The 19,306-nt window shown below is 39.8% G+C and overlaps 1 protein-coding gene across 3 annotated transcripts in view; it reads right to left on the bottom strand.

The window, feature by feature from the left end:
• Positions 1 to 19,306, bottom strand: part of CDH13 (cadherin 13) — a 1,012,485-nt gene that overhangs the window by 717,027 nt on the left and 276,152 nt on the right. For all 3 annotated transcript variants that reach the window (XM_072967811.1, XM_072967812.1, XM_006207526.4), the window contains exon 2: positions 18,829 to 18,940. In XM_072967811.1, coding sequence (XP_072823912.1) covers positions 18,829 to 18,940 — 112 coding nt within the window. The remainder of the gene's footprint in view (positions 1 to 18,828; positions 18,941 to 19,306) is intronic.

Raw genomic sequence — 19,306 nt, 5'->3', positions numbered from 1 at the left:
TCTTTAATAAGCGGTGCTGGGAAAACTGGATAACTACATGTAAAAGAATGAAATTAAAACATTCAATGACACTATATACAAAAATAAACTCAAAATGGATTAAAGACCTAAATATAAGATTGGATACTCTAAAACTCCTAAGGGAAAACATAGTAAGAATACTCTTTGACATAAACTGCAGCAATATTTTTTTGGATCCATCTCCTACAGTAATGGAAATAAAAGCAAAAATAAACAAATGAGACCTAATTAAACTTAATTTGCATAGACAAAACAAAAAGACAACCTACAGAATGGGAGACAATATTTGCAAATGATGCAATCAACAAGGAATTAATTTCCAAAATATACAAACAGCTCAAACAGCTTAATATTAAAAAAAAAAAACAAGCAACCTAATTAAAAAATGGGCTGAAGACCTAAGCAGACACTTCTTCAAATAAGACATACAGATGACCAACAGGCACATGAAAAGATGATGAGTATTACAAAGTATAAAAGAAGTGCAAATCCAAAGTACAATGAGGTAACAGCTTACAACAGTCAGAATGACCATCATTAAAAAACCCACAAATGATAAATGCTGAAGAGGGTGAGAAAAAGGAATCCTCCCACAGAGCCTGCCTAGACTGACCCAGCACTGTCAGACCAGCTGTGCTGCCTCCCTCAAAGGGCTCCACCCAACAGGTGTGCCAATAGCGAAGAGAGACTCGGACACAAAGGATGATGAACAAATCCCCACGGTGTTGAGTTTTGTATAGGAAATACATTTTCGTTCTCTTTTACTTTCAGACTTAAACATTTTGTTAAAATAGTTATACGCTGAGCCTTCATGTACTCATTAGGCTACAAAAAATATGAAATATGTAACTAACATTTTATAAATAAGCCTAATATTAATGTTGAAGAATCACCAGAGGAGTATCCTAGTAGGTTTTTAAAAACAAAGCATTTAAAATCTAGTTGATTTTATGAATGTATTATATTGCATTCTTTTTTTACTTTGTTTAATTCTGCTTTCAATCATAGCATTTTCCCATGTCTTTAAATATTTTTCAGAAACATTATTTTCATGACTACATGATACTTGATCATACAGATGTACCAGAATTTATACAACTTTTCCATGAGTTATTTCTGAATCTTCCCTATTGTAAGCTGTGCCCCAGGTAAATACTTGCACATAAAAACTTGTGTATATATGTATATATATTTTTTAATATATTGTCTGTAAGTGACTTTTTAACTTAATCACCATTAGGCACAGATTAAGTAAGATTTCCTTTCTCTTTTGAGAAGTCTTTCTCAGCTTCAGCATTTACTCTTCATGGAGAGTTCAGGATGAATATGTAATACCAGGAACAAGGGGGAAGAGTGTGTTAGCAGGGGGGAGATTTTTGTAAACATTTCCGGGAGCATCCAACCCCTCTTTTTAATAGTGTGTAAATAATCTGAAATAGCCTAGCACGCCTTAAAATAACATGCTCCATCAGGGCCAGAACTAATTTCCATTTTCATGTCCCTGGTGAACTCTGCCTTTACTCTCAAGAGTTTGAATGGATGGAACAAGAAAATTATTCTTATGACCTCAGCATTCTATTTACTGTATTCCTTTAGAAAATTCTAATCTATACTTTATTTTAAAAACCATTAAAATTTTTATGTTCATCTGCTTAAAAACATACTTCTATTTTATACATTAAAATGCATCAACTTTATAATACTTCATTTATGATGGTAGATTGAACTAAGAACTCATACCTAAAGTAATACACACATAGATGCCTAAGAAGACACACATATAAATAATCACATATGAAAGTTAATATTAGAACACCTGAAAGATAAAATTCCTGAAAGATAAAAATTAGATGGAATTACAGATTTTTTTTAAAAGCAAGTACCACATAACAAGGTGAGGATGGATCCACCTCAGAAGGGGTGGGAGCTGGGAAGAGAAGGGGTACAGGGGGCACACACCAGGTGATTAGTTATGGTACCACAGGTGATGTCAGACAGCCTTCTCTCTCCTGCCTGCCAGTGTGCCAGGTATCAACACTAGAAATGTGGATGTTTGTCTCTAAGGGCAGCAGTGACCAATGGAAGCTACCTCAGTGAGTATTAGGTGGCTTAGTTTTCTTCCTAACTGTAGTGGATGCTCTAACACACCTGTCAGATTCCTCCTCAGGGCTGAAGGATTTGTTTTCCCAGCCTTTGGGGACAGCCTTCAGCTGTTAGCCCTCTATGGAACTGCCTTGGCTAAAGACTATCTTCTCCCCTAAGGTCATGTTCCTCTCGCATGACTCACATCTAATGACAGATCACCACTGAGTTATTAAAAAAAAACCTAGCACCCTCACCCCAGTTCAGGACCACTCTGAAGGGCCATTCTGACTTCAGAGTTCCCTAGGGAATTGGCTGAGCCTTTGGTGAGACTTATATCATAGCCCAGCTTCTTCTCTACCCAATCCTACTTCCACAGGTGACAAGCCTCAAAGCACTCTCTAATAAACTTCCTGCGTGCCAGTCTCCATCTCTGAGATCCCAATCCATGATATCACCAAAAATGCAGGCCTGGACACTCATGCAAGATGGCCCGAAGGTGCAGACTGAAGTCTCAACACTCAAATGCTCTCATGTAAGTCTTGGATAAGTCCAGTCATTGAGTCAACCTTGGCCATGTGTCTTTTCCAAACATATTACACATGGACAAAGAATAACAACAAAACATTGGAAACCAATGTTGGAAATAGTAAGGGCAACCACATATTCCATTCAAGAGTCAACATAAACAGGGGGAATCTTCCCTAAAAAGGCATTAAGCATCAGAGAGTCTTAAACTTTTTAAAAATGCTCTCATAGACTTTATCCCATTGGATTTTCGCAGTCCCAGAAACTGGAAATTATTCAATCTGTTTTACAGTTGTGGAAACTGAGGTTCTGAGGGTGAACTCCCTCACGTGAGTCCAGGTTTATAAATCTTCTGAAGGATATCATAAAAATGGAGTTGACCTTAATATCAATATTAGTATTAAAGGGCTGATCAACCTGAAAAATATAGCATCATATTGATATATAATAGGAAAGTTATTAATTTATAATTGTAAGATGCTTTTCACTACAGCGAACATGACATGCTTGCTAATAGGCACCTCTGGCCATTGATTTAGGCTATTAGAATAGCAGCTGGCCTTCTTCAATCAACCAAGCAAGTGTTATCCATAACCAGGATGGACCTGGCAAAGGTCCAAAAACAAAGCAATTTGCTACTTTCCATTTCCCTAAATCCATCACCAAAATAATAGAGCAAACACTCCCATTCAAATCACTTTTATATATGCTCATGCTGAACTAGATGAAGGCCCTTGGCAGGCAAACCATTCAGTATCCACTTTAGTACCGTCAATATATGAAGCAATCAACCCAGCCGGGTACTATGTAAATGTAATGGCAAACATTTTCATAATAAACTAAAACCACTCAGACCCCTCAGCCAGGTACCTGTGCTCAGAGACTGTTTTCGGGGCAATCCTGCATGTAGGACGAGAAAGAAAATGTTGCATTGGATAGGCGAGTGACTCCCATTGCAAAGTGGAAAATATTTGGGGTGATAGGAAGAGGCTGAACAAAATCTGTATGTGTTATCAGTATATATCATTACTCACAGAGCTCAAAGTGAGGTTTGGGTTCCCATCACCAAACTGCATTAATTGTTATAAATCACTACCTTTTACTGAGCAGGTCTATGTGTCAGCTTCAAATTTGCCTTTAGCATCTCACTGTATGCTTGGCTTTTAGAAGAAATGGAGGCTTGGAGAAGTTAAGGAACTTCCCCTCAGATCACAGAGTTAGTAAGGGTTAGAACTGGCATTTAAATCCAAGAGTTCAGGCCCCAGAGCCCGGGTGTCTGCCACAGATACTATGGGGATCGGAGCTGGGATGGTGACAAGCATGTGCCAGGTCTGCTCAACTCCAGGCAATGCTTGCTCCTCTTCCTGGAATGGTTTGGAGCTGGTGGGAACTGACTCTGGGAAAGAGGAACGTACCAGAAGTCCAGACCACAGATGTAGCTGGTGTCACAGTTACAGGGTGGGTGGTGACTGTATCAGCAAATGGGGGAACTTGAGAAAAGAGAAAGACCTTTGTGTCCTCAGATAGGTTAGCAGCTCATGTAACATTGCAAAGCCAGTTTGCTGTCTTTTAGAAAATGCTCAGTAATATCAGACCTGACCTGCTTCTAAAATGTCTTCATCTAAGATACTCAGGTGATGCCTAGAAGGGCACAAATGCTACAGATGGAGCCTTGGTGCTTCAGAGTGGTAAAGACAAAAATATCTGGATTTTTATTCTCAGTTCACCAATAACTTCCCAGAGGTTTATAAATTCCCTAAAGGCTGTTACCGTCTCCAACTTTCCGTGGCCAGCGTTGATCCCTCTCCCTCCACTCAAACCTGCCTAGTCCCTGACAACATTCTGCCCAGGTGAAGCAGGCTGTCAGAAGCCTCAACCCAAAGGAGAGGTTCCAGAATCAATCTCTCTGCTCTCCACCCTTGGGTGGTTACAGGTGGCTTCCTGCCTTCTTGTCAGCCGTGGTTTGTGCCACTAGGAACAGGGACCATTTTACGGACATTTATCTGCTTACCCTTTTCAGATTTTCCTAGTTGACCTCCTCACTCTTTTGCCAGAGGCATCTGTTGCCTTAGGGAGGATTAGAATGTTGAATCAGGAATGCAATGAGAGTGAGAGATTAAATATTCATGCTAAGGACTTTAGTGAAACAAAAGTCTTGAAAGCCAGGCTTTACTGAGAGAGAAAAAGGCTTTCTACATTGCATATATTTCACTGTAATCCTAAAGTAGAGCTCACTCAAGATTTCACCGAGAGGTTCCCACCCACCCTGGGACCTTTTCAGCCTGGGTGAAGGAGATGGAGGATGCTACTGGACAGAGAGCCAAGACAGGAAGTTTTACTGAGTCTCAGAAAGTCTGGCTTTACTCAAAGTCTATAGCCTTTATGTCCAGAGCTTTGAATCTTACAGGTGTGTATGTTTTCAAGCATTTTACTGTTTTATTTCCTATGAGCTCAGCAGAATGAGAAAGAACAAAAAAGAAAAATATTTTCACTTTCCCCTCTCCTCAAGAAGAAAGAAAAGGTTTGAGTCTGGTAGGCTCAAATTTTTCCAGCCCCAGGTGAGACTGGAAATGTGGTTTCCTTCTGCATGCTGAAGCTACCAGAAGTTGCTAGGGGGAAAAAAAAAAAAAAAGAACGATGGCGTGGAGGTGGGAGAAGCTCTGCAGCTTAGGGAAGAGTGAAGGAGGTGAGCTATTTTCAGACTAGGAAGGGGTTAGATTCTGAGGTATGTCAATCGGCCTTCAGGAGCGTTCACTGTGCATTTTCACATTTTAAAAGTCTGAGAAGTCCTACAGTTAAAAGGAAAAAAAAATCATTCCCCAAAGTCATTTAACTTTAAAATATTTTCCCCATTGTGCGTTCCTATTATCATTCTGTAGAACAGTGATCCAAAGACGGAAGTTTGGGAAATGCTGACTTAGAACAAACACAAAGCACCATGCACTGAGACCTGAGACCACCCACACCACATGACTTAACTGTTAAGACTAAGAACTGAGACCCTCTGTGTCAACCTAATTGTTTGTTCCCGGAAATCTCTGCCCAATAAAGGTAAGACTCTAAACCAGGAAAAGACAAACAAATTAAACAAAAAAACTTTACTGTTTATTTCAGGAAATTTATTAAGATCAATTTACCTGAGGGAAGAGTCTGCTACCTGGACAAATAGCTCATTATCAAGAAAATAACTTACTTATAAGATTTACTTCAAGATTTACCTAAAGACCTTGCTAGTATGTCATGAAATTTACCCAATGCGAGTTACCTACCTTAAATCACAAGAGCCTGGATCCTCTCCCCAAACCCTATAAACTCCCATTCTGACTTCCACCTTCTGAAATATTGCTAAAATTCTGTCAAGGTGGTGTTTCCTATGGATGAGAGCTTTAACAATTATACATTTACTTTATTAACATGAGTCTGGTAATATTTTGGGAAGTTGTACTGTCAGCTGTTTGGCCACATGATGGAAAATCTATTCAATCTAGTTTTTTAAAGCTTACATTTCATTTGTCTTTGTTGTTTATTTTCATTCTTATGGTAAAATGTTTATTATATTGTTAAGAAATATTGTTTAAGGCTCAGAAGAAAGTAAGATAAAAATGTTTGTGTGTCGTGGTGGGGGGATGGTCTTTCAATATCACACACAGGTATTACTTAACAGGTCCATTCAAGGAGTGTTTAATTATCTAAGAAAATATAATTTGTTCACCTCATAGTTTACTATTCATTGAAGGTTACACGTTTAGTGAAATTACATGTTAACCTGTAAATTCTTGCATAGTAGAGATGTGAGTAATATTCAGTAGAAAAGCTAACCCCCAAGGTTATAATTACTTGACCTGTAGGACATTAACCAGCTTTGTATATAAGCTAGCAAACTTACTCTGATATTTCTTTATTATTAAATCACCTACAAATACCTAGCTCTCCCAATATTCTCTGGGTCAGACATTATCTTATTGGTTTGCTTCTTAATTGGTGAGTTTGGACCTATGTTCACTTTATATTTCTATACGAGTCACACTTTTAACTTATGCAAAATTATATTTAGACAGTTATTTGTTTCTTTTACGAAAGTATCAGTCTGTAATACACTGAAATAAAACAAAATGAAACAAAAACTGGTCTCTCAATATAGAAAGTTAAAAAGCACTGTCTTCACTCTCTCTGAGTCCCCACTGTTGGAACTCTTGGAACTTCCTTAGTTTCTGTTCTTTCTGAGGCCTCATCATTCAGGGCTTTGGATGAACCTATGAGCCACACAATTGCCTTCCATTAAATTCTTCTCTTTAAAGTCTTGAGTTGGTTAGGGTTTATCATAACTGATAGTCACTAAATTGTAACCGCTACTGCCAAGTATAACAGAGAACAATCCAATCTCTCCTTAGGTACACAAATTGGTTACACCCATCATAAAAATACTTGATCAAAAATGTACATGATAAGAGCAAAAAGTTTGAACTGGGCTATTCCAAAAGCAAAGGCAATGTTGGATATAAAACAATTTTTAGGTACATTTTTACCTTAGTCCTCACTCACTCTAGTGACCTTAAGTCTGAAATAAACAAAACACATGGAAGCTTAATCAGAGATGCTGTACACCAGGCTCCATGCCTTTTCCTAGGAGACATTACTCTTCATTCCTCTTGGGCACAGACAGGGCCTGGTTCTGGCCCAGGCCCTTCCTGTCCCTTTGGACTGTGGGAATGACAATGACCACTGGGCCACATCCCCATGGGCATCTACCTGACAATCCCGGTTGCCCCCTAATTTCAGTTTCCTCCCTCAGTGCCTAGAATATGATGCTGAATTCCTTTCCTAACCTGATCTCTCCCCACATACCCTCGCTTTCTGTTTTTATTTCGACAAACTTCCTTCCACTGAAAAATGCAGTGCTAACCATATTCCTTGGGGGTTTTGACTCTATTTTGAACTGTTTTTCAAGCACTAATTATTTCTTTCATGTTATTCAGAATCAGTGTTTCCTCATTTGGAATCCTCCCCTGCCCCCACGGAATTTAATGTGTACATATGAAAATTAAGACCAGTTTTAGCTAAAAATAGATCCTCTGGGAGGCCTCCGAAAGCAGCTGACTTCCACACTTAAGAGGAAGCTGGATGGCTGACAATTGTTGGGCTTCAGATGGGGATGAAATAAGCTGGTGCAGCGGTTGGACACTTTACAGGGGTGTTCTGCCAAGATATTATTTACCAAGTTGCTCACAAGTAGGAACGCGATTGTGTAGGGTGGCTGGGACCTGGAAGCTGGTCCACCAAGAAGCAGCTGGGATGTGGAGAGGTCAGCTGAATCTTTCAGCAGAATTGAGGCCTGCAGCTTTCCAAGGGGATGTTCTCCTAAGGAGGGTAGCCAGCAATTTGGAAATCCAAGATGCTCCACATACCAAAGTGTCCTCATAACTCATTTGGCAGCAAAACCCAACCTGAACAGACATGGTGATATTTGTCATCCTTGCTTATCCTGCTGAGGGTAAATATTAATATGTTCTACTGCAGAAATATCTGTTTTATTACTGGGTGCTGCCCCAGACCCCCCAGTGGAGTTGGGTAACATGCAAATTCTGAAACACATCTGGATCTAAGATTGGAAGGAATCACTTCTCAAATGCTTTTCAGGGAACATGCTTTTAATTTTTAGCCCAAAGAAACCAAACATGAGGAAGTAGTATGTGTCTGGTGGGGGTGGGGGGTGCAGGGGTGCAGGGGAGCAGGGCTGCAGGTACCCCTGTAACATGAAAATGCCTAAAAGGGGGACTAAGAGGAAGCAGGAAGAACACATGTCCTACTTAAAGGAGTCAGGTTTTATGGAAAACTCCTGGTGCCACCTTTGGTAGACACTGGTGCTGCCTATTCCAACAGCATCATTATGCAGATATTCCACTCCCTGGCCTTATTCTTTCAAATGATAAATCAACCAACCCTTTATATAGAGCTTCCTTGTGGCAGGCACTGTCCTAACACTTTTGCATGTGTTGTCTTGATTAATCAATCCTCAAAACATTACCTCCATTTTACAGATGGGGAAACTGAGGAAATGAGAGGCTGAGTGACTGGAAATAGCACAATGCTGTAAGTGATGGAGATAAGTGATCCAACTCAGAAGCCGGCACCTCCTGTCAGGCTCTCAGGAGCATCCTCATCTGTTAAAGGAAAAGACAGGAGCACTTCTGTCTGATACAGCTTTTCACGTGGGGAGAACACGCAGAGACAGATCAGAGCTCCTTTTCCACCACTGGTATTTCTTTTGAGATACTAGATCTTTAAATCAAGCTTCATGCCCTCATCTCTGAAATGGGATTATAATCTTATTTTACTGGGCAGTTGATTTGATTAAATGGATAAAATGGTAGCCCCTTTCCTGGATCAGACTATCTCAAACCAAAAATCCTGTTCTTATCTTAGGATTGTTATAATACCTGATCCCTCTGCCTAAAGGTTTACCGGCCCAGTCTCCACCTGGCTGGTACCCTCACTCAGTCAAGTCTTGGCTTCTCAGAGAAAACTCCTTTGGCCACCCATTCATAGCAGCCACCCAGAAATCTCTATCAAATCCCCTTGTCTTATTTCCTCCACAGTACTTATCATCAGCTATTCACGTATGATTTTCCTGTTTTCCTAGGTGTTTATTTCTATTGTGGCTGTCTCTCTCTTTCCATAAAAAAGAATGCTCTAACACAGAAGGCATCTTTTTTATCTGATTCAAAGTTTTATCTCTTGCACTCAGTATAGGGTAGGTGACCATTCCTGTAATTCTTAAATAATTGACTAAACAAATGGTAGGCACTCCCTATATGTCATTTCCTTTCCTAGCTCCCATTTCTATCTCCAGAAGGAGAATGTGAATTTGATCAAATACAGAAAGTGCCTGGGGATATTTTTACTGGCAAGTATATTCACCTCTTGCCCTTTTGTTTTCAAGCCAACAAAAATTTCCATGAAAATTAAGATTAAAAGGACAGACAGAGAGCACTACAATTATTAGAATGTGTATGGATTTGATCCGCTACAGGATAATAGGATCTTCTGCCTTCTCAAACTATTTAAAGTCATGCTTAATCTTGCCAAAGTTATGTTTTGATGTCATACTCATTAAGCAGCACAATTCATGTGGTATAATACCTTAAATTAGGAGATGCTCCTGAAACATCTGCATGTTCCTGTATTCTTAATCCCTCGAAGAAAGACAGAAGTGAGGGAGATTTATACCAGTTCCAGACCATGTGATTGAAGACACTCAACAAGTTGAAGAGTGAGGCCATATGGCAGCACTTAGAATTTGACAGTCTTAATTAAGCAATCTGCTCACCAGCATCACCAGTGAGAAACCTGGCATGATTGCTGTCCTTATCCCCTGCCACCTAAGAGACATTTACAATTTGCGTGTGTGCTGGGTTCTAAAAATTCTCATGCATGGAACATAGCCCACAGTCATACAGTGTTAGTACTGAAAGAGACCACAGCAATAGACTAAAACACCTTCATGGTGGACTCTTGCTTTTGCCAGCCCCAATCTTCCTGGATAACTTAACTGGTCTAGGGACAGGCACATGATCAAGGTGGACTCAGAGAATTAGTCATAAGGTGTCTTCTGGGACACCTGGAAAAGAGAAGCTTTGGGTTGTTAAACTGGAAGAATAAAAGGGTGGAACTTCTGGTGGCTGTCCTGGAGGGCACCTCTCTGAGAGTGAGGGGTACCAATACTATATTAAGCAGAGCTGAGGAATGAATTGAGGAATGATATTGATGACATCATTAGAGCATCTAGATCCAGATGTTCCTACAGATTAGGTTTTATCTCTTGCACTCAATATAGGGTAGGTGACCATTGCAATTCGCATTCATGTGAGCTGAGAATTTTATATAGTTTTGCTAAAGCCAATTGGAGCTGGGTTACTTAGATTACAACCAAAATAGCCCTAATATACCCTCATTATACCAATAGGGAAACAGAAGTCCAGAGAGGAAAAGGGTCATATGAGTCAGTGAGCTGGGCTAGACTCCATGGATTGTGCATCTCTTTGGGAAAACTTGTCTTCTAGATGTCTTCCCCAGACTAGATCCTGGGAGTCCTCTGGGCCTCTGCTCTCAACCTTATTTCATATTCCGGTGCTTCTTAATCATCCTGCCTTCCCCTCTATGCACCCCTCCTCTGAAATACCCACCAATCATCCCCATCTCAGAATTTCTGAAATGGATCCAGGCATGCCTGAGCCTTCTAAGTTCTTCCCTCCCACCTGGCTCCTATTCTAAACTCCCAGGAAGAAGCCACACTGACTGATCACATGGCTCCCCTTTCCACACACTGCCTGTATTGACAATTCAAAACATTGAAAGTAGATTTTAAATTCTCAGTCAATGCCAGCTGTCCCATGCCCTTCCGTCTCTTAGCATTGTCCTCTGCTTCCCTGACCACCAATAACAGCGAATGACAGCAATGGTTTGATAAAAACATGTGTTTTTGGTCCTTTACACCATATCATTTGACCCACACACTAGTCTCATGAGCAATGGTGGCTTCATGGAGATGAGTGTAGATGCCTATAAGGGGCAGGCAGAATAAAGGGGGAAGACAACTGTACAACAGGAAGACAGGAGATCGATGAGCCAGAGGGAAGACCTCAGCTACTGTTATTACTACACTACGTCCAGCAGCTAACATTTTAGTGCTTACTGCAGATGAACATTTAATCCTCAGAACAACCTATTGAGGTTGCTACCATCATAACATTCATTTTCAAAGGAGGAAACTAAGGTATAGGGAGGTCCTCATCTCCTTCGACTTGCCCAAGTTACTTAGCTGATACTAGGCTGACCTTGGATTTAGATCCAGGCAGCCTGCCTCTGGGATCTATATTCTAGAGGCCCAATACAGCCCAAAAGTTATGAATTTGTAAAAGTGAAATTCTCAATGTTGACAACACATTTCTTTTATTAAACACTTCAGACTCTCAAACTGAGCAGCCAAGCAGGACATATCTGTGGGGCAAATTTAGTCCAAGAGCTGACAGTGTGACTCCTCTGGTCTGTTTATTTCTTCCATCCCACTGATAAGAAAACTTACGCCAACACAGCTCCACCTGCACCTATGTTCCTCATTTCCTAAGGCTCTCTGATCCCATTACTTCATATGTTTCCCAATATGCAAAGTAAAACTTAGGACCCAAGTCCAATGGAAGGATCTTGAAGCATTTTGTCATATTCCTCCATGGTGTATATATATGTATTCTTTTTATTCTGCAGCTATTTGATTATATAACCTTACATACATGAGATGAGGTAGTATGAAGATCCTAATAAATATTAATTGACTGATTACTTGATTGTTATAGATATATTGGTGGGGAGAGAAGGGCAAACCTATAAAAATATTACATTTCAGTAGGACTCTGAAATATAGGAAAAATTCTCATCAATGTAAATAGGAGTCCACATTCTGATCCAAAGTATAATCACCTTCATAATGATGGAGTGAATTAAGTGACACCAGAGTAATTTTCCTTGGCATATCACAACAGTTTAAAACAAATATACCACTTGAAACTCCAACCTATTCAAATCTATGTAGACTGTAGCACAGGTCATGTTAAATAATTTCACTAATCAGTTAATCAATCTCCTAACCTGAGAGTAATTACAAGTTAGTAGTGCAGAGGACAAACAGAAAATGGAAAGGAAATTATCATGTTTGTTATTTTTTAAATCACCAAAATTGAAAACAAAGCAAATGAACTTAGGAAGTTTTCAAGGATAAAGAATGCAGACAGACAAAATTCTGAGTCAGCTTGAACTCAGGAAACAGGAATTTCTCCACCTGCCAGGTTGGAAAGTTCATCCATTTATTACTATCAAATGGAATCTTTTCAGCAGGGTCAAAAGGGCCTTTGTTTTGACATTTAATTCACTGGCGATGTATTTCCTGCGTTAGGATGCAAAACACCTCTCACATTGCTTTTTCATTAATTGCCTTCATTTTTCAAGTTCCCTATTTGATTTATAGTCAATTAAAAACACCTTCAAAAGCCATGACTCATGTATGTTAAGCACAAACATGATTAATGCGACACCATGCACTCCATGGGTGACCTGGCTACTAACCAAGGTCAGTGTCAAGGTGACATGACCAAGAAGTGTCTTGGTGAAAAGAACTCATGGGGTGGGCAGAAAGCCAGAAGTGTAGGGTCATGGACAATCTGTAACTGGATCCATTCAAAACCAGGAAAAAGAGGCCCTTTTTCTATGTTTTTCTATATTATAGAGGAAGAATGAACTTGTCTTTGAACAGAAAAAACATAATGCAGTATCAGGTCTCCATTTCATCCAGGTTGATGGACAGAGGTGGGAAAATTAAGTGGCAGGTCACCTGGATAGGTCACCACCAAAACTACAAGACACTAAGCCAGAGAATGCTGGGCAAGGGACAGGACACTGGAATCCTGGGTTCAAATCTTCATGCCACCAATTATAAGCAACACAACCTTGGGTAAATAACTTCACCTAGCCCAGCCTTAGTATCCTTACCTGTAAAATGGGCACGTGAATATATGTTTTTCCCTAAGGCCTGTTACGAGGCTCAAGGGGACCCTCCACATTTAGAGAGTATATAGTAAATGTCAGCTATGAAGGTCATGGAAACCGCATGGGCCAACACTGGGGATGCCTTTTAAAAATCCCAACATCTGACCCTAATGTGTGCATACTTGTTACATTTTCTAGAAATTCTCTATTTTTTTTTTCTGTCAGTATATGTATATAGTCCTTCATGAAGAAATCCCTCAAGAGTCATCTCTGCCTCTCCAGAAAAATGAACATATTGAAACTTCAGAAGAATATCAGAAAAGTCAAGAGCAAATTAAGTAACATCAACCTAATGCCTTAGATCAGTGATTTCTCACCAAAATGAGGTAAATAAAGACATTTGGTGCATTTTTTGCAAAGCAAAATTTACTCAAATTAAAGGGCAGCCCTCCCTTTGGTAATTAATTCTTACTTCTGTTTTGTTTGTTTTTTGATCTCACTTTTAAGTCTGACCACAGTAAATGATGGCAATATTTTCACTCTATCACATTTATTAGTTTGCTTTTCTTTTTCTTTTTTTCATATTCATACTTAGGAAGATATTTAAAAATACACTTCTATCAATCCAAAAATTTTTTAATAAATTCTATTGGTTCATGAAGTCCAAATCCTAAATCACTGCTTTAAATGTTTTTTTATCTCTTCAAATTTTAATGTCCATGATTTGGTTTCTAAAAAGCCAGGTTTAGATGGTCATTATAAGGGTATTGAACCTATCTAAGATCTATGAATAATAGTAACAATAGTAACAACAGCAGCAGTAACAATAGCAATAATTACAGTAATAATAATGCCGGCTTCCATTTATTCATAACTATGTTCTAAGCATTTTACCATCAACTCTAGAAGGAAGGACTGCCATTATCTTTACTACATCAACTCTAGAAGGAAGGACTGCCATTATCCTTCTAAGAGAGATGAGATAATTCAAACTTGCAGGATTCAAATAACTCATTCCTGGTCACACAGCTAACACAAGATGATGTCACATATTTGAACCCTAGTCAACATGAGTTTAAAACTATGTGATCTTAATCAATATTATAATCATCAGGAGGATGCAACTGGAGCCCATCCTTTTTAAAGCCATCAGAAGGTCCCCTCCTTGGGTGTTTCTAAGAAGAAGCAGGGAAGAAGCTGATTCTGCTCAGTGGGAAGCATCCCTGATAAGAAAAGCAGGAGGTAGTCACAAGTGCATGACTTGCTCTCCTGCTTGAATGACCAACTTTGTCTTTTTTTTCCCATGTAGACCCAGGTTACTCAGAGACAGCTGCCTCCTTTGTGGTCTATTTCTGTCTCGTTCAAGAGCCTGTTTTTGACTGGGGTCACATGGTTTTGCTTGGATCTGCATAGAGACTGTGAGCGTACACTGATACATTCCCCAGCCTCTCTTCCAGTTAGGCTGGCTGTACACCTAGGTCAGCTAACTGAGTGTGAGCAGAAATGATACATGTCCCTTTGAGCTCAAGTGGTTAAGCACCTGTGGTGCCTTTTTCACATGTTTTCTTGCCCATCCATCTGCCAGCTCTGTGACTTAAGAAAGACTGCAAGTCACAAGATGGCAGGACCAAGGAGGAAGTAGCTCGGGTCCTCAAGATCCTGCGTGGAGGACAGCTACTTGAAGGAGAGCCACCCAGGAGAGCAGCCAACCTGCGTCCACATGATGTGAATGAGAAATAAACTTTTATGTTAGATCACTGGAGTTGTTTGTTACCAAGTCTATGCTAACCAATGTAGGTTCTTTATTAAAAGTGTAATTACACAGGTTGTACTTTAGTTGAACTCAAATGTGGTGATTTCTCTCTGTGTATTTGTGTTTGTGTGTGTGTGTCCTCCAAGAGGAGCAATCCGTGAAGGATGAACAAGGGGGAAGAAAAGTGCTGACCTGATAGTGGCTGGTGGCTGATAGGATGTCCTTTCTGGACACTAGAAGTTGGAGACATCTCTCACTAACAGAGGTAGAGGATCATGAGTGTGGTTTCCCCTCTCAAACAAGATAATCATAGATCCCTCTACAATGCCAAGGAGGTCTGTCTGAGCTGATGTGGGCAGGGCAGAATATTCTGCTCTATAATTTTGCAGAAAACAAGATAGGCAGGGACACTTGGTCTTCTTCCACATCAGCTGGGTGGCTGGTCAGTTTTCCAGGCCAGCTATTCTTCTGAAGCCTGAGTGTCAGCTGCAAGGCTGTAACCAGGGTCGCTATCCAAATCTTGTGGTACCAAGTCAGTGACTACCAGAATCGCATGATTTTTGAGTTGTAAGAGAAGCAACCACATCAACAATTTAAGAGAATTCTGGGTGTTGGAGACCCCTAGGGACCTCCAGGAACACATCCCTCACTGATTTCTCCCTGAGTCTAAAAACTTTGAACAGATGTCTCCTTTCTGATTTTCTGCCTTCTAAACTGTCTCCTCCTTTCTTCTTACACTTTTCATCAAAAATGAGAAAAATCGCATCTTCCCAGCTCACCTTTCAAGACTGAGATGAAGCAAGAAAACTTTTCCAAGTTATGTTGAGTGGGGGGCTTTGCATCACACTGTGAAAGACACGGTGAAAAAGATCCCCTGGTTATATGAGAAGAAATAGTGGGATGTCATGTTTTGATCCTAGAAGCTTGTTGAAAAATGGCCCTTTAAAGACGAAAGCTAGTCTAGTTGGTGGAAAGGAGAGTAGAATAAAGACTTATTTGGATGTGAAGAAAATAAAAGGCTTTAGAACAACTGAGGGAAAGATGTATTGGAGTGAAGAGTGAATAAAATATTAGGGAAATAAAAGGAGTGGAGGTGACCATTAGTAACAGTTAAAGCAGAAAAAGATAAGTCATTGAGAATTGAGGAGAAAGATGAAAAAGGATAAAAGGAAATATTACTGTCTGAACAAAGAGAGCACGGAGCCGTGGACAGAATAAACATTCCCTGCAACGTGCTAAAAGCTGAACACAGACTCAGTTGAATAGAAGTCTGGGGTGTGGGCAGATAGGCTCTGTCTGTCAGGCAAAGAGACAACACTTCCACCAGACAACTTTACAGAATGGTGAAAAGTGTAGACATCAAATGACTGATTATGCTGTGTTTTACACTTTCTGCAAGGCAAAAATTCACAATGATTGGAAACTAAAGCTCTTAAATATTGCAACGATAAAGGAAAAATGGAAAGCACAAATGCCACTACTGGAGTCCAAGGTAATGTTACTAACCTGGTTCCTTTTAACCTCTGTTATTACCTAGAACATCAGCTTATATTTACATGTCACTGAACCATCCCTAACCATTTCCTGGATCTTGGTATGTGACCTCAAATACCTAAGTATTTTAAAACATTCTATTTCTGTTTGATTCTTTTCAGTTTTCACCTAGATGTTAGCCTTGTGACAATTGGGTTTTCATTCTGAGAGCACACACCACTCACTGGTTTCCTGGCTAGTCACATTTTTCAGAGATAGAAGGATCTTGTGTTGAACCATAAGGAAATGCATGGAGAAAACTGAGGAGAGAGGAGGGAAGGAGGGAGGGAGGGAGACTTAAAATGTTAGTTGGCTAGGGGGAGAAGTCTATTTAAAATTTGGGGCCTTTTATTTCCTCTTGCATATGAAATAGAGAAAAATACATTGCTATGACTTCTGGAAAGCCATATTTTCCCACACAATATTCAATAGGTATTCTCAAGTCTGTGAAAACTTTCTTCCTCATTCAGGCACAATTCACCTTATTCACAGGGTCTATATTCATGACAACCTATGTTCATTGCTTTGAGGTGAACTCAAAAGTATTGAACTAAATCCGCTCTTTGTGTTTTTTCTCCCTTATTTATATATCTCACTGAGGGGGGCTAGTCAGATTTTGCTGATCCAGCCAATTCACATACAAATTCACATATAGAATTTTAAACAGCCTCAATCTCCATATCACCGACTTTTCCTGAATATGCCATCGTTGATAATCAACCCACCCAGTTCCATGTAGCACTTACTAGCTTACACAGAATCAGCAACCATAACCCAGCAAATTAGGAGATTAAAAAATACACATACACACAGACACACACAAAACTGTGATATTGGAATGTACAGTGTCGTCTAGTTTAAATTAAAAAGATCCCCCGAAGTATGATTGTTTCCAGCTTCTCAGAGGTGAATTAAAAGCTGTTTGGTGTCGTGAAGATTACAGAAGCAATCACATTTATGGGCCTGCTTTGCATATCAACTGTATTAATTTCCATACTCAGGGTGGCTTCACATTTCCACACATATTAATACAGATGCCATTTGGGATAATCGCTTGGAAAAAAAAAAAGAGAAAAGAAAAGATAGGAGATGAGGCAGAGGAGAGGAGAGGAGAGCCAGAAAAGTGGTTCTCTTAAACCTAGTTCCATCTGAAATATATTGATTCTGATAAATGGAAGAATCAAAAGACAAATGAGGGTTCCTGATGGCCTGACCCAGGAGTCACACATAGGGATCAAATTAACATGAAATCACATATTGGAATTCACTTCTTGTGCCAGTCCTGCACCTTGTCATTATACACTCTAATTATTGAAGTGATTTCATTGGTGTAATTGCATCAAGATGTGCAAGGGCTTCACCTTGGACAGCTCCCTGGATGCTCAACACTGCATCTTCATTATTGTGTTCCTTTCAACTCTGAAAATGTGTTCCAGCCTCCCTGAACAATCCACTCAGTCAAGCTGGGGGGTTTTCCCTCCTTTTTCTTTAAACATGCCAGCCACATACCACAGGAATAAAGGAATGTGGTTAGCCTGGAAGGCAAACCTGGGACCATAAGGGCAAATGTACAATTATCTTCCCTAAAGGGACCATAGAGCATCTGACCAAATAAACCACTGCTCTTATATCTTTCACTCCCAAAAGTTAAAGAATAGTACTCAAGAGCCTGCAATTAACTGGTTACTTGTCTACCACTAATTTTAACTCCATCGTGCTAAAACTATGCTTGTTATGCATTTAGGAATGCACTCTATGCCATCATAAAGTTAAAACAATACAACACTGGCATTAAAAATAGGGAGAGATTATAACTACAGATCTGAGGAGGGCATATTTTAAGGAAATCAATGGGAATTTGGAGGGATTTGAGTTTAATCCACAGAATTGTCAGTAGAGATTTTGAATCTTTCAGAATTCCACCTTAAAGCCTTAAGAATACGAATTTTAAATTCCTGTGCCTAAAATTTCCCAGAAGCCAAAATCCTGCTCGCACCATTATTTTGATCTAATGTTATGTATGGGAAATCCAGGTAGAACTAAAGCCCATAGGAAGGCAATGGTTTGCTTTTGGGATATTCCCAGAGGAAGTAGATTTCACTTCCTTCGCACAGACTAGCACTCACATTGGAGGCAGCAGCCCCTTTTCCTGGGAGCAGTCAGGAAATGCTCACAGGTAATAAAATACTCAAAAGAGGCACACACCACCCTATTCACCTCTAAGCTGACAAGGCCCTAATTCAAGAGCTTCCACCTTGAGTCAAATAGTGACACACGAAAAATGATCAGAAAACATCATTTAGTTTAGAATACCATACCCTGAGACACATTCTTAGACACGGGTGAATAGGCAAAAAGCACCATCAGTTGCTTACAGTTTAGAATCGCCTGGTCCTCAATGAATTCAGCTGGCTGATCGATATGGAACACTTTCTGCTGAAACCCAGGAGTGCAGTCCAAATCTTCTGCAGATGTTAGCAGCAGCACCTGAGAAAACCAAAGCCATCAATATTTTAACAGAGGCTTATATGTTTGCCCTGCTAACTTTTACCAAATCTGTGACTTTTAGAAATGAGCTAAAGTTTTAATTTCATTTCCCAAATGAAGAGGTAAGTTGATATCACCTATGGCTGCCAACAATTCGTTTTGGAAATGAGATTTGGAAAACACACAAATGGGAGCAGCTGCTGCAGTTTCCATTAAGTTGCAGTTAAAGAAATAACTCCGTCAGATTTTTACACCTGCTAAGAAGCTCACCATGGTTTCCATGTGTGAAATTTAATTACAGAAACTGTCAATTTCATATGATATCTGAGCTAAAGTCAACTTCACTTTCATAGATGCAAAGGAATG

Source organism: Vicugna pacos, chromosome 9 (assembly GCF_048564905.1).
Source record: "Vicugna pacos chromosome 9, VicPac4, whole genome shotgun sequence".
Classification (NCBI taxonomy): Eukaryota; Metazoa; Chordata; class Mammalia; order Artiodactyla; family Camelidae; genus Vicugna; species Vicugna pacos.
The sequence above is the reverse complement of the archived record's forward strand: the minus strand, read 5'-3'. Positions and strand labels throughout refer to the sequence as shown.